This window comes from Passer montanus, unplaced genomic scaffold (assembly GCF_014805655.1).
Source record: "Passer montanus isolate IOZ18808 unplaced genomic scaffold, ASM1480565v1 scaffold69, whole genome shotgun sequence".
In the NCBI taxonomy this organism is placed as follows: Eukaryota; Metazoa; Chordata; class Aves; order Passeriformes; family Passeridae; genus Passer; species Passer montanus.
The window spans coordinates 542,273-557,515 of record NW_024372036.1 but is presented as its reverse complement, the minus strand read 5'-3'; the positions used below and the strand labels follow the sequence as shown (position 1 = coordinate 557,515).

The 15,243-nt window shown below is 42.1% G+C and overlaps 1 protein-coding gene across 1 annotated transcript; it reads left to right on the top strand.

The window, feature by feature from the left end:
* Positions 1-11,107, top strand: FAM3B (FAM3 metabolism regulating signaling molecule B). The gene is made up of 8 exons (XM_039729423.1): positions 1-264; positions 4,736-4,873; positions 5,708-5,831; positions 6,517-6,575; positions 8,052-8,102; positions 8,753-8,840; positions 9,556-9,688; positions 10,974-11,107. The coding sequence occupies exons 1-8, from the start codon at positions 246-248 to the stop codon at positions 11,061-11,063; spliced, it is 702 nt and encodes a 233-aa protein (XP_039585357.1). The 5' UTR covers positions 1-245; the 3' UTR covers positions 11,064-11,107.
* Positions 11,108-15,243: the final 4,136 nt, after the last annotated feature.

The following is a 15,243-nucleotide window of genomic DNA, read 5'->3' as shown; positions in this document are numbered from 1 at the left end:
AAAGAAAAGAAAAGAAAAGAAAAGAAAAGAAAAGAAAAGAAAAGAAAAGAAAAGAAAAAAGAGAAGTGGCATATGTACTCCCCTCCTGTCCCGCGGGCTGTCTGGGTGCTCCCTGCAGAGATAGTTTAAAGCTGTTTAGCCGGGGCGGTGCAGCGCTTACAGGCGGCCGCTCCCCTTCCCGCTGTCTTCCCGGTGCTGGCAGGGGGAGGCTGGGAGAGGGAAGAGGAGGAGGAGGAAGAGGAAGAATGAAGCTGACCCGGCACTGTGAGTAGGATGCGCCCCGGAGCCGCTCCGGGCGGGATGAGACCCCCATGGCCAAGGGGAAGGGGCGAGAGGGCTGATGCTCTTAGTCTGGAATAATTCATGCTCAAGTCTTAAATATATTCTCTTTTTTTAGTTTTTTTCCTCTGTTCAAGCCCAGCTGCGTGCGGATGGGTGTGTATATTAGCGAGGTGTGGCCGCGTGGGGCTTTAGAATCAGCTAAACACAGAATAACCCAATACTGGGCTCACATTTAGTGATTTAGTTGCTGCCAAGAGGCACCTGAGGGTTAAAGGAAATTGGGAGCTGCTGAAAGGTGGGAATGCTTAAACAGGACCCGAGGGAAGGGCAGGAAGCTCTCTCAGGGAAGAGTAGATATTAGGATAGGGGGATATTAGGAGAGGAGATATTAGGATATTAGGGAAGGGTTTTTCACCCACAGTGTGGTCAGGCACTGGAGCAGCTCCCCAGGGAAGTGGGGAGCACTGAACGTGACAGAGCTCAAGAAGGGTTTGGACAATGCTCTCAGGCACCGGGTGGGATTGTTGGAGTGTCCTGTCCTGGATAATCCTTGTGGGTCCCTTTAAACTCGGGATTTCTGTGATTCTGTCATCTTTTCCTTATGCTCTGCTATTTTACATGTCCTGCCGCGCCTCCATCCTGACTGTCCTTCCTCCTGGCTTCTCTCTGCCACCTCCTCTTCCTGGCACTGTGAGTATTGTGAGTGTCTCTGCCTCACGACAGTGTCACAGCTGGAACTCTCAGGGAGCTCCCCCGTGGCAGAAATGGAGTGAGGGAGGCACAGAAACACCTCTGCAGCTCAGCATCCCCACACTGCTCCTTGGTGCTGAGCAACCACAGCCTCCAATATCAGCAAAAGCACAGGCTGACTTTCCAGCATGTAGGCTGGACTTTGTGCTTTATTACTCTTAAGTGCTTAATCACAAATATCAAGCTCTCTTGATTATCTTAACTTTGTCTGAGCTTACGGCTTCGCTGTTAACGGTGTAAAGGTTTGCACGTGTCTGTGGAGAAACCCAGAAATGAATGTATGTGTGCAGGATAAATAACCTCAGTAAACCTAAGAGAGCCAGCTGGACCCAGCAGTTCATGTCAGTGAGGTCTCTTGATGCCTTTTGAGTCCCAGAATGCAAAACCAAAAGTTGGTTGACAGTGAAAATATTCCATGAGTTTTGAGAACCAGGTACAAACTATGCAGGAGAGTTAGGAAATGTATTCCTCGAGCCTTAAAAGGCATATTTCAAAAAACATTTAAGAAGCTTGTGTTCTAAATAAAATACAGAATGTATTATAGGTTCACAGAACTATTTAGGTTGGGAAAATCCTCCAGGATCAAGTCCAACCTTTGATTGATCACCATCGTGTGAAATAGAGAGTAGCACTGAGTGCCACATCCAGATGTTTCTTTCAGGGATGGGCACTGCCAAGCTCCCTGGGCAGCCCCTGCCAAGGCCTGAGCACCCTTTCCATGGGCAAATTCCTGCTGCTGGCCCAGCTGAGCCTGCCCTGGCCCAGCCTGAGGCCGTTCCCTCTGCTCCTGTCCCTGTTCCCTGGAGCAGAGCCCGACCCCCCCGGCTGTCCCCTCCTGCCAGGGACTTGTGCAGAGCCACAAGGGCCCCTGAGCCTCCTTTGCTCCAGCCTCAGCCCCTTCCCAGCTCCCTCAGCCCCTCCTGGGGCTCCAGCCCCTTCCCGGCTCTGTTCTGGCCCACTCCAGCCCCCCCTTGCAGTGAGGAGCCCAGAACTGGACACAGGACTCGAGGTGTGGCCTCAGTGCCCAGTACAGGTGGGTCCTGCTCTTGTGGCCACATCATTCCTGATCCAAGCCTCAGTCCATCGATCCATCCTGTCCAGATCCCTCTGCAGAGCCTTCCTGCCCTCCAGCAGATCAACACTCCCACCCAACCTCGTGTTGTCTGCAAACTGAGTGTGCCCTCGATCCCCTCACCCAGATCATCAATAAAGACATTGAACCTGACCAGCCCCAAAACTGATCCTGGGGGACACCACTCAGAACTGGGTGTGGCACCATTCCCCAAAACCCTCTGAGCAGACAATTCTTAACCCAGGGAAGATGCACATGTCCAAGCTTGGGCTGGGCTTTTCCAGGAGATGTGTGGGAGATGGTGTCCAAGGCTTTGCTGAAGTCCAGACACACAACACCCACAGCTTCCCCTCATCCCCCAGGGGTTCACCTCGTCCTAAAAGGAGATCAGGTTGGTCAGGCAGGAACTGCCTTTCCGAAATCCTTGCTGATCCCTTGGTTATCATGTTTGTGCCACGTGATCACAATCAGGGTGATCTGTTCCATGATTTTCCCAGCCACCAGGGAATAACATCAGGCAAAACAGCAGTTAGACACTGTGCTTTCTCTTCTATTTAGATAAAATACTGCACTGTTGAGTCTGTTTTGCAACAGACTTGCTCCATAGTAATGACGAAAAATAGTGCAAATACATTGTAAAGGTAAACCTGCCAAGCTAACTGTGGAATGAGCAAAACAAAACCTGACTGGTGCTCTCATAAATCTTTGAAATGAGCCACACCCCATCCTCTCCCCAAAAATAGTCACTGAAATCTCTCAATAAAATTGTCATTTTCACTTCATTCTGCTGGGGTTTTGTCTTTGAAACTTGTGACTTGGCCTCTATGAATTAAATATATTTTGTGTATAAATCTGGTAATTTTTTTTTTTTTTAATATTGAAAAAGAACTAAGGATAGTGTCATTCTGCTTGGTTCCAGCAGCTTCCTGATTTGTGCATGTGGACGTTGTCAGTGTTCATGTTCACATCACTGCACAAATGAAGAGTCAGAGTAATTTCAGTATTATTTTAGTGTGGGTTTGCACAACTGCTTGTGGTGGAGTGAGAGATTTCTCATGGGTAACACTTAGGGAAATTTATAATATCTGAAGATCCATTACATAACTTTCTCAATTTTAATCTTTGATGAAAACACAGCAAGTTTTCACAATATTTTCCTTGCAGTCGCACAAATGTTTCTGCAATGTTTCTTTGGACTTTTATTTTTAAAGCTGGGAGAATGCAGGAATAACCACGTGGAGAAATACAAATAGGGAGTAGCTAGAGAGGAAAAATTCAGTCTTTATGGTGGATTATCAACAGAACCTGTGTGAATAAAGTCTGCTCTTATGGAAAATAAAAATCAAAGTTCCTTCTGCCATGAATAACCAAAAAAACCAGAATTTTTCACAATTTGGATGCAGACCAATTGGGCAGAATTCACAGGAGTGGCAGAACTTGCAAAACAGGATTTGAGGAGGGCAAGTGAAGAATTTGGCCTTATCCTAGAGAAAGGGTAGGGCAGAAATCTTAATGTTTCTAAAAAGCAGTTCAAAGAAGGAAAGGAGAGAACCATCTCATGCGTTTAAACTGTTATAAGGAAGATTCAGATTGGATAATACAAGATATTTTCTACAGAGCTGGCAAAATAAACATACTGCATATTTTTGGACATTGGTCCTGTTAAACTCAGTTTTCAGGACTATAAAACGAATAATTTTCTTTTTTTTCACTTTAACAGACCCTTGTTTTCAAGGATGGTTCTTTGCAGATCAGGAAGTGATTCATGCCTTTAAAACAACCTGTTCCACTTCTGCAGTGTGATATTTCCTCATTTAGCATCATAAATTAGGTGGTGCATTTTATCAGGAAATCCATCAGCACTTCTGGTGTTGAGGAAAAGCAGATATTCAACATGAGGAGGAAACTTTTCACAACAAGGGGAGTAAAACACTGGCACAGGTCATCCAGGGAGGTTGTGGCTGCCCCATATCTGGAAATACCCAAGGTCAGGCTGGACAGGGCCCTGAGCAGCCTGATGCAGTTGGAGATTTCCCTGCTCATTGAAGGGAGGTCAAATTAGATTAAAACCATCAAAGAACCATCCTTTCCAACCCAGATTATTCTGTGATTCTGTGAATGCAGTGAGAGCTCATTGTGTGCAAGGGATTGTTGGGGCTATGCTGGTTTTACCCAGCGTGTTAAAAACATGGGTGCAGGGAATTCCCTGCTTGGTCAGCATTTAAAACCATTCCTGGAGTGTTTGCACGTGTCAAAAAAATCAATATTAACAGCAAAACACCTCTGTAGTACCAGCTACTCACTTTTCAGAGTCAGAATCCTACTAGGACTGAGTTAAATTTTGTGTTTCTTTGAGGTATTATGGTTGTGGATTGAAGAGAGTGACTGGGGGAATTTTCTGCTTGAAGTTTTAGAAACAAAAGGGGTTGTCCTTGGAGATAGGAATGCACCAAATACTCTATTGCCACATCTCTGGAGGCTGTGGTTAGCACAGTGAATCAGACAAAAAACAGCCAGTTTGGGTTGCAATGCCAGAAAAAAAAAATGACAAGATTTTTTTGTGTTGCTATGAAAACATTTTTATGTTTTTGTTGGGTGGGGTTTTTTTTCTTTTTATTTTCCCCTTTGCAGTTGTTCTGAGATTATTTGGATTCCTGTTGACATCCTTGGCTGCTTGGTATTTGGGATACTTTGTTGCTGCTCATGTACCCCAAAATACAGTATCTATTGCTGCACTTCAAGAGATTGGCAAGAAACCAGTGTTGAGAGGTATGCAGTTGTATTTATTTCCTTTTTTTCCCCTTTCTTATACTATATCTGATATTGTGTATTTATGTGCTAAATAACAAATGGCTTGTTAGCTAAGAAATTATTTGGAATGTTCTATTATAAGAATGAAGTTGACTGTAAAGTTAATTACAGCGAAGCTAAACCTTTGCTTAGACACTGTTTTTGAAGAAACACGTCAGCCTATCTTTGCAAGTGTACAAAGGCAATTATTTGAACAGTGATGTAAAGCAAAGCTAAACCTTTTCTTAGACACTGTTTTTGAAGAAACACAATGTCAGCCTATCTTTGCAAGTGTACAAAGGCAATTATTTGAACAGTGATGTAAGAACACATCTGTTTGCAGGCAAAAGAGTGCAAAGCTGCAGCTTTGTTTCTATTACATATATTTATGATAAACAGCTTAACCACTAACTAAACTTTGTGAGTAAATTCTCATTATTTTTTAGCTCTACTCTGACCAGGTGGTTTAATGTGTATATTTTTGTCATTCTATGAGTAAGTTATTGGGTGAAAAAAGGGGCTTAAAATAAGAATGATAACTATTCACTTCAAGCTGTTGGTGGGAAACCTTCATCCTGGTAGCCCTGGTTTCCTGTTATGTGGAATAAAGATTATAATTACCTTATTTTTAATTATACCTCTTTGGAAATCAGTGATAACGTCCAGCCCAAACCAACCTGTGATGATGTTGCCATGATCCCAGAGAGCTGCCTGGGTTCTGTGTTCAGAATTGTTCACTTTAGGGGATTCATCCCATGTAAAAATCATTCATGCAGCATCCAATAAAACATTTTTTCGTCTTTGCTGTTGCAGCCCCAGCCCCCAAAAGGCAGAAGTGTGACCTCTGGTCCCCCTGCCCACCTGGGAGCTTCGTCTATCGCATCCTCAGCGGCGGTGGCAAACAGAGGAGGCCTAAAATTTGTTTTGAGGATGAGGAGTGAGTACCACTCTAACTTTACACCTAAGCAAGTGCTTTGTAAACGTGTTTGGGTTTGGCTCAGTTGCAGCAACTGAGCTCCTACCAGGGGCTCCTATTCTGGTGGAAAACTTCAGAATTTATCTGATGATATTTAACTCTTCTTCTTCTGTCTTTTTTTTTAACCTAATCTCCAGTGATTTTCTTTGTTCTTCTATATAAGCTGTAGATGATTGTTAGTTCTCAGCAGGATTTTTTATTTTCATGGTGCAGGATAGCAGATTTACAGAATGTTGACTGCTCAGCACCTTCTGAAAGTCAGGTTCTTTTATGGCTTTTCAAACTGGACAGGTGAAATAGCTTCAAAACCTTGCAGTGACTTTTCCTGGAGACATAATCCACAGAAAGTACAGTCACAAAACCACCTCATCTTGTTTGTTTTGGGGTTTTTTTTCCTCCTTTATCTTTCTGGCTGCAAATGTATGAAATATTTTCTTGATCTGGCTCATTTTGAAAGAGTCATTTTTGAAGGAAAGTGACTGATACACTGTGCAAGATTTTTAAGCTCATTTACAATAGAGTTTTGAATTAAATAACTGAAGAAAACATAAATATCAGAAAATTATTTAGCATTGGTAAACATAACTTTGCAACAGAGCTGCTGGACAGGTGCATTTTACTGATATTGTATTTATTTCAATTCCAGATTTATAAATGAAGGGAATTATGAAGCTGGAAGTGGTATAAACATTGCCATTGTGAATTGTAAGTAAGAGAAAAAAATGTTAGACACATACTTTTGTACTGCAATAAATTACCAGTGTTCTTGGGGGGCTTGGATATTTTGTTTTGTGGGGTTTTTTTGCCAGCTAGTATGGAAGGGAAAGGAAAATATTGCAAACTTGATTCATGTTAATGTAAGAAAAACAAATCTGTGTGATAAAAACAATCTTCTGGGTAAACAAAAGAAATATGTTCTTAATCAATACAGGAAAATAGAATAGAAAATGTGCACAAAGCTGTGGTGTATTTTATTAGACAAAAGACTTGTAGCACAGCCAGAATATCTGTGATCTCCAGCAGTAGGACTCAGCTTTCAGCTTCAGTCCTTGATAAAATATATCTGCTGCTCCACTGATAAGGGGGAGGCAGGAACTGAGAGCTGCAGTTCTGCCTCAAGATGTAGCCATGGTGCAAATTCCTTTTCCAGACTTGCCCAGGATACAGAAAGACAAATTCAAATTTTAATTAATATTAAACTGCCATTTGCTTATAGTAAAAGCCACTGGAAGCAGCAGGTGTGCTTTATTCTAGGTTTGGAGGCACCTAAATCCTAAATTTTGATTTAGATGAATGGGAATGGTGATGAAGTATAACAATAAATGGTCCAGGGAAAAATGAATGCCTAAATCTTGTGGGGGAGGGAAAAAAAGGGAGTTCACAGGCACAATCAAGCTGGCTTTGATCACAAAACACTTATATTTGAATTTTTTTTGTCTCACTATTGCTAAGCAAGATCTTGACTTTGTCTAAACTTGTGTGATTTGCTGAGGATTATAGAATGCTCATTCTCCACTGACAAGAATCTGTTCCAAATTTTTCCCCAGTTAACTACTGCCTTTTTTTCCAACAATCATAAAATCTTTACTGGGTATAAAATATAAAAATGAGTTTAAAATGAGAGTAAGAGGAGAAATACTCATCTTGAATGCACAAGCAAGATGGTGGCAAATAGGAGCAGGTAAATCTGTCCATTATCCTGCACCAATCTGTAGCAAAACATATTTTTTTACATGTCCACTAATTAGATCAGGCAACATAATGACTATTCTTAATAAGTTATGGATGAAATGTTGAACATTTCAAACACTGCACAGAATAGGATTAAGCTCATTCAAATAGTCTTAGGTTTAACCAATTTTCCTGTCTCTAGCTGTGACCTAGTATAGTATATTTAGATATAAAAACGTGGAAGCACACACCAAAAATGATTTTTTCTTTAAAATAAGAAGTGATAAAAATTGTTTACTCCCATTTGACGATTCACAGACTACATGAAACAAAATATTCTCCCCAAATCTTAAAGTTGTTATTTCATATTTCTTCCAATTTAAGAACTGAAACAAAAGAAGCCAAATAATACTCAAAATTAGGGATGCCGAGCTTTAGCTGAAAATCCCATGTTTGTCTATTGAATAAAATAATATTTGCTCATATTTCGATTTTTTTTTTTAATTACAGATAAAACAGGAAAACTCATGTCGATAAATTTTTTTGAAATGTGGGAAGAAGGTAAGGAAAAGAGTGCAATAGAGCTTTTGTTAGTGTTTCTGCATTAAGTAAAGACAGATTCATGTAATTATCCTCCTCTTTCCTGTTTGACTTTGTATTCTCAACAGGGATCAGCTAGAAACAAACAGCTGCTGTCTTCATAAAATATGTTCTGGCCAGATATGATGACAAATTTTGCCTGAAAACCTGAATTTCTCCCGTTGGTTGAGGCAGTTAATGATATTTTTTGTTAAATTATCTTGTTCTCTTCCCTTTTTTTTGTTTTGTCTTTTTCTTTGGTCTCCATTATTGCAGTCTGGCAGGAATGGCACTTAACCAGATATGACATCCAGATACATCACTCATCAAAATTCCTTTTCCTGACACATCTTGTTCTATTTTAGTTATAAAATAATCATAGGAAATTTGCTTATCTGTCTCTTAACATCCTTCCACATGGCTGTAAAGATTATCTACTTTAAGAACAACTTTTAACACATTTTCTAAGTTTTGAATGGCGAGTTTCCTTACTCATTAGTGAGGAGAACCAAAATGCTCCGAGACACTGGGAGCTGATTCCCTGACTCCTTAAAAATGCTCGTGACCGTGGGTGCATGAGCAGGAATGTGGTGTGTGTCCAGGAATAACCAGCTGTGTGATTGCCTCCACAGACCACTCAGGGGAGATGATGGATTTCATCAGGAAAGCACCAGAAGGGACCCTCCTTCTGATGGCCACTCACGATGATGGCAGCACCAGGTAGGAGGTTATGGAGCCTGAGGGGCAGAGAGGTGAAAAGCTGGAAAATTACTGTTGGGAATTGGTGTAAAGGAATGGTTAATTCCACTCTGTGCTCAGAGTTTTTCTCTCACTTCTTGTCTAAAAGTTTGAATTCCATGTCTTTTCCATGATTGCACATGGTGCTCCCTAGGATGGGTAGATATTATACTGTTTAAAAGCACTCCAAAGGGCGCTGCTGTTACATCTGGGTCACCTTCTTGACTCTGAAATATTACTTACCCACACCTCCAGTTATGATGTCTCTAGTTTGCATTCCTTCTACCATCATAATCTGATTTTTCAGGTGCTTTTGAATCTTTGGGGGTTTTTAGCTGAGTTCATGATATGGTAATTATCCAGGAAAATATTTAATCCATGTTTGACACCCTTGTCCTTATTTAGGAGGGACTGAAGCACCAGACAGTATTTAATATACATTTTTCTTTCTGCTATGCTGTTACAAACAGGTTGTATTAACATCAGGAACTTACTGAGAAGGGAAAAAAAATTATAAATTCAATTCTTTCTGTGAATTCAATGTCATACTGCTACCACAGCTCTCAGGACTATTTAAATCTCATTTCTGCTTCTGCAGGCTTAATGCTGAATGTAAAGCATGAATCAGCCATGATCTTTTTCATCATTTTTGACATCCTGAATTTTTAACACTCATTTTTTCACTATGTTTTCTTAGGTTGAAAGACAACGCCAAAAAATTAGTAGAAGAACTGGGAAGTAAAGAAATAAAGAATATTAAGTTCAGATCAAGTTGGGTTTTTATAGCTGCCAAAGGCTTCAAGCTGCCAGATAATATCCAAAAAGAAAAGGTCAGATTTGTTTCATTTTCACTTTATACTTGTCTGTATATCAAAACAAAAAGCTTTGGTAATAACTTGCCCACAGGTTGCAGGAGGACTAAAGATATGGTTTTTCACAGAGATTTCTGTTTCCATCTGTGCCCTCGCTGTGTTGAGTTTGTGTAAGCCCAGTTGTGCTCATCGTGTGACTGAGGCAGACAGAAATAAGAAAACCCAAAACAGAGCTCGGGTCCCTTGATGATGTTGATTCCTTCCACAACTTCCACGGTGGGGCTCTTTTTCCTAGAATATCACAGGATCACGGGATGGGTCAGGCTGCAAGGGACCACAGGGGACAGCTGGTGCCACCTCCCTGCTCCAGCAGGGCCATCCCAGAGCACAGGGCACAGGGCTGTGTCCAGGTGGCTCTGGAATGTCCCCAGGGAGGAGCCCCCAGAGCCCCTCTGGGCTCTGCTCAGGGCTGGGCACTGCCCAGGGCAGAAGTTGTGCCTCCTGGGAGGGGAATTGCTGGGCTCAGGCCCTGCCCGTGGCTCTGGGGCCATTGCTGGGCCTGGAGCAGAGCCTGGGCCTGCTCTGAGCTCTGCACCAGGGACAGACACAGGGACAGCCAGGGACACACAGGGACAGACACAGGGACAGACACAGGGACAGACACAGGGCCAGGCAGGCTGAGGCCCCTCTCCCTGGGGCTCCTCTCCAGGCTGAGCAGCCCCAGCTCCCTCAGCCTTTCCTGGGCACGGAGCTGCTCCAGGCCCTTGCTCAGCTCCAGGAGCTCCTGTCCCTGCTGTGCTGAGGAGCCAGAGCTGGGCACAGCACCCAGAGGTGTCCCCAAGGCTGGGCACAGGGCAGGATCAGCCCTGACCTGCTGGCAATGCCCATCCTGATGCCCCCCAGGACACCATTGGCCTCTTTGGTCTCTGCTGGGCAGGGACAGCTCATTGTCCACCAGGACCCCCAGTCCTTCTCCACAGAGCTTTTCTCCAGCAGGTCATCTCCAACTTGTGCTGGAGCAGAATATTTTTACAATATTCTTCACATTTCAGAGCTTCTGCTGGACAAAGATAATCAGTTTCGTTTATATCATGATAGCCATCTGTGAAATAAATAAAGCACTCTGTGTAAGAGAGAAACTGGCAGAATCTTCACCCATTATGTTAAGCAAGATGTGCAACATTCTCCTCAGCTTCCCACTCCTCCTTCATTACCCCCTCCTCTTGTATAAAGTTTGACAAACTGGTATACAAATAGAAAAAACTAAATACTGATTTTTTTAAAATTTATTTTATTGTTACAGATAAACCACTCTGACCAGATGAAGAACAGATATAAAGGCTGGCCAGCTGAAATCCAAATAGAGGGCTGTATCCCAAGAAACCTGATCTGAACAAAGGCATACCTCATTAATAAAGACAATTCTATATTTTTATACCTATGCCTCTAATTAATTGCTTCCAGAACTCAATAAGCATATGAACACCAATTATACAGCAAGTCAAATGCACAGTTTTTAAACTATCGTTGCTCTCTGTGGTTTTATCCTAATCTGAAAACAAACAGGTACTTTGATAAGAAGTGAAAATAAAATAGTCTGGTTTGGAAATGCAATATTAAGGAGCTCAGTCATTAAATGCCAGGATTTTTGAAAGTGAGTATAGATTGTCATTAATACTTTTAGGAGTTTGGTTTTACTTGTTTCTTTTTAGTGTGGCTTTTCTTTTGGTTCCCTTTAAATTACTAATACACAAACAGAACTTAGTCTAAATTGTAATACAGAATCATTTGCAATATATCAAATTACTTTGATGTCAATTTATTAATAACATTTCTTCTGTTCAGAGAAAATATGGCAAGACCAGGCACATTTGTTGAGCTGCTTTTAGTGATGTTGACAACACACAATAGCAATGCTAACATGTAAAGATCCAGTTACTTTAATTATTTTGCCAAATTCAAGCTGCAAACTACATAGTTTGATTTAATTATTTTTTCTTAAGTTCAACTTACATAAAAAAATGTAGGGACTTCATGCAAGCGTAAATGTTCATGTTAACTATAGAATCAAGCACATGATTGAAAGGAAGCTGTAGAAACATTTGTTCAACTTCCCTTTTTTTAAAGCACAGCATGTGTCAGGACTGGTCTTAAGTGGTGTTTGGTCCCCTGTGGTTCAGACATCTCCCATATGGCTGATTAAGTTGCTTCCTGCAGCATTCCACTGTTATTCTAATTATTCCCCAACCATATGGAATTAACCCAAAAGGACCAAGCCAATTACGTGGAGAATAACTCATTGCTATTCTTTTTATTCCATGATGTATCTGATGATTGTCCTCATCTACTCTCTCCTCCCTTGACTGAACCCACCTGTTTTAATCTTTCCTTACATTTTTTCCTCAATATTAAAACATTAGTTCTGTGGTTCCTGCTTGAAGCCCCCTTTGAAATTTCAAATGAAGCTTGAAACCTTCAAATCTCCAACCTTGGCTGCCACTTGTAGTCACTACTGTGCTCCCAGCAGCTTTCTGGTGTTGTGTCTCTCACCAGTCCCTAAAGTTTCCTGCTACTGGTTTGCAAAGTGCTCGACAGCCCAGGGACATTGCCAAAAAAACCCCATTTAAATTAATCTGACTCAATTTGACTTTGGCAGACTCAGTGATTACTCCTTAGCAGCTTGCTGCTGATGAGGTGGATACAAACTGAGTATTTCAATAGCTGTTTCAATGTTTTTCCACATTAAGTCATTCTTCTTAATAATAATAATAATAATAATTTTTGGGTGGTTCTTGTGTTACTGGCAGGACATTTATTCCTTTGCATCATAATCACCCTTTGCTACATGCCTGAATTATAAAAATAACATAATTACAGTGCTAATGGCAGTCCTCAAGAGTGCCAAGCTCTGGGACAGCCCTCAAGCTCTGTGCAGTCTGACAGCCACTGCCTCCTGCTCCAGGCCACAATTAATCTCACATCAATTACAATTAAATTTTACTTTATTTTCTGTTTAGCAGTTACCATGAAGTACAACATTCTCATGCTTTACATTTGCTCTGTTCTTCACACTCTGTGCAAGTGTTCCACCCTTTGCAACAGTAAAAGCTGCACCTCTGTCATCTGAATCAAAGATCAAATCACCCTGAGAACCTTTCACAGCACAAATTCCTGTAAAATGTTCTTTAACTCCATGGTGTTTCCACTTTTACAGAGATGAAGCTGAGTATTCTGGACTAGACTGAAGTGTGTTGATAATCTGCAGTGCTCAATAGCCACCATGAGCTTTGTTATCATTTTTTCATGACACAGTATTTAAATATGGCAAGAGGACTCTCAAGTACTTTGACAACCCTCTGATCTGAAGAAATCGTGGAAAAGTGATCACTTGCCACTTTTTCAATCACTATTCAGATTAGAAGCAATCTTGCAGAGTTGGTTTGAAAGTGGGATTTTGACTTTGCACCTGTAATTTGAACACTTTTAAAGGAACTGCCTCCTAGGAAGAAGTGAAAAGCTTTTCCATGGTATCCTAATTCTGAAAAATTAATCTGGGGGGAAAACAACAGCTGCAGTGGTGGAGGTTGATGTTCTCCATGCCAGGTGGTGTTGCCAGCCACAAGGAGCAGGTAGGAAGTGATGTTCTGCATTCTCCTGAGCTGTGAAAGTGCTGGGAAATACCTCTGGGTACTTATTACACACGTGGGGCCACCACCATGCAGTAAGGTAAAAGCCTGCACAGCAATCCATCTTTTTCTAACCCCAGTAGGCTGATCCCATGGGAAGCCATGAGCTTTAGGCTGTGGCATGACTCGGGGTTTGGGTTTGTGGATTTAGAAGTGGGATGGCACAGCAGGTGGTAGCAGTGGTTTTCCACATCCTCTGCATTTCTAGAAGTGCCCAACCTTCCAGTGCTTACCTCTCCTGGGCAGACGCTGGAAGCCACAGACAAGGCTGGAGGTCACCTTGGGTGGACACCAGCAGCTCTGCCCCTGTCGTGCCAGACCTTCCTTTCCTACATTTTGCCAGGGGCAGGCTCCCATTTCAAATATCCCCAGCAGAGCATTCCACACATAGAGGTCCCTTGTACCCCCATGTAGAAAATACATTTCAAATATCAAATTTCAAATATCCCCAGCAGAGCATTCAGCACATAGAGGTCCCTTGTACCCCCATGTAGAAACACATTTTAGATGCTCCCATTTTTATCTCCTATATTAACATGACAACCAGTCCCATAAAGAACAAAGTACCTCGACAAAGTTCCTTTTTTACGTCTCCATTTAAGAGCATGAGAAGTATTTCAGGGTCCTGACATGTCTCTTAAAAATTCCTGGATCTCTGGCAGTCCAATTTAATGGCAGCCATTGAAAATATTGATCAAATAATAGGTAACATTTTCAGTTTCATGTTCTTTGTGTAGTGTTATCTAACTCAAAGTGTCGAGTTTCCACTATACTTAAAAGAAAAATACAAGACAGGAAAAGAAAGTGAAAGATGCTCTTTTTGAGGCAGGCTGTGCTTAAAGGAAAATTCTGACCAAGAGCAATCCACCCAGACAAGCAAAGAGAAGCTGATGCTTTTACTTAAGCATAATGCCTGGAGGGAAGTAATGTATGACTGTGATTTATGTGATCTCTTGTAGCTGCAGTGAGATGCTGAACAATGACTAGAATTTGGGGGATTGAGATGGGTGGCTTAATACTATTTGAGTGACAGAAGTTCTTCATTTCTGGGGATTTGATTTCAGTTTTGATTTCAGTTCTCTGTTTTGTTGGTTTTTTTTCATGCTGTATTTTCATTTTGGTTTGGGTTGAGGGGGATTGTTGTTGTTTTTTGGTTGGTTGGTTTGGTTTCATGTTTTGTTTTTCTTTCCAGGAAAGGTTTTGTAGGAAAGGAAATGTAGCTACTCCTCCAAAACACAGACTTTACACTAGCAGCTTCTTTTTCCAAAGTCTATCCAAAGAACAGACCTTTTGGCCTGTCCCTGTCTCCATTGCAGGTCTCATTAAAAAAAAAAAAAAATTATTACCTATGTTTCAACTGAAAGCAATACACATTTCAACCTTGTACTTCTCAGCTAAATCCTATGTGGTTGTGCTTTTTATCTCCTAGGAATTCCCTGGCAGTGTTTTGTGGGAGGCTGCTCTTGGCCACACAACCAGGACGATGACCCCAACAAGTGATTCTTTAAGGAACCAAGGGGACACCTCCAAACCAGCCACCCTTGTTCCTGTGGGGGAATTCAACTTGCCAGGTGTTCACTGGGAACACCACACAGCTGGTCCAAACAGATTCCAGGAGATTCCCAGGAGATTCCCCAAACACCTGGATGACAACTTCTGGGCTCAGGGACTCGGGGAGCCGGCTGGCAGAGTCCTCTGGGATTTGGTGCTCGTTCCCAGAGGGGCTCTCGTGGCTGAGGTGGGATTGTCTCGGCCACAGCGACCGCGCAGCCGCCGAGTTTCAGATCTCTGCAGCTTTGCCTGCGCCCGTCGGGCTCCCGAGATGGGCCCGGCACAGCTGAGCCTGCTGGAAAAGCAGCATCTTTTATCAGTGTGGCCATGGCAAAG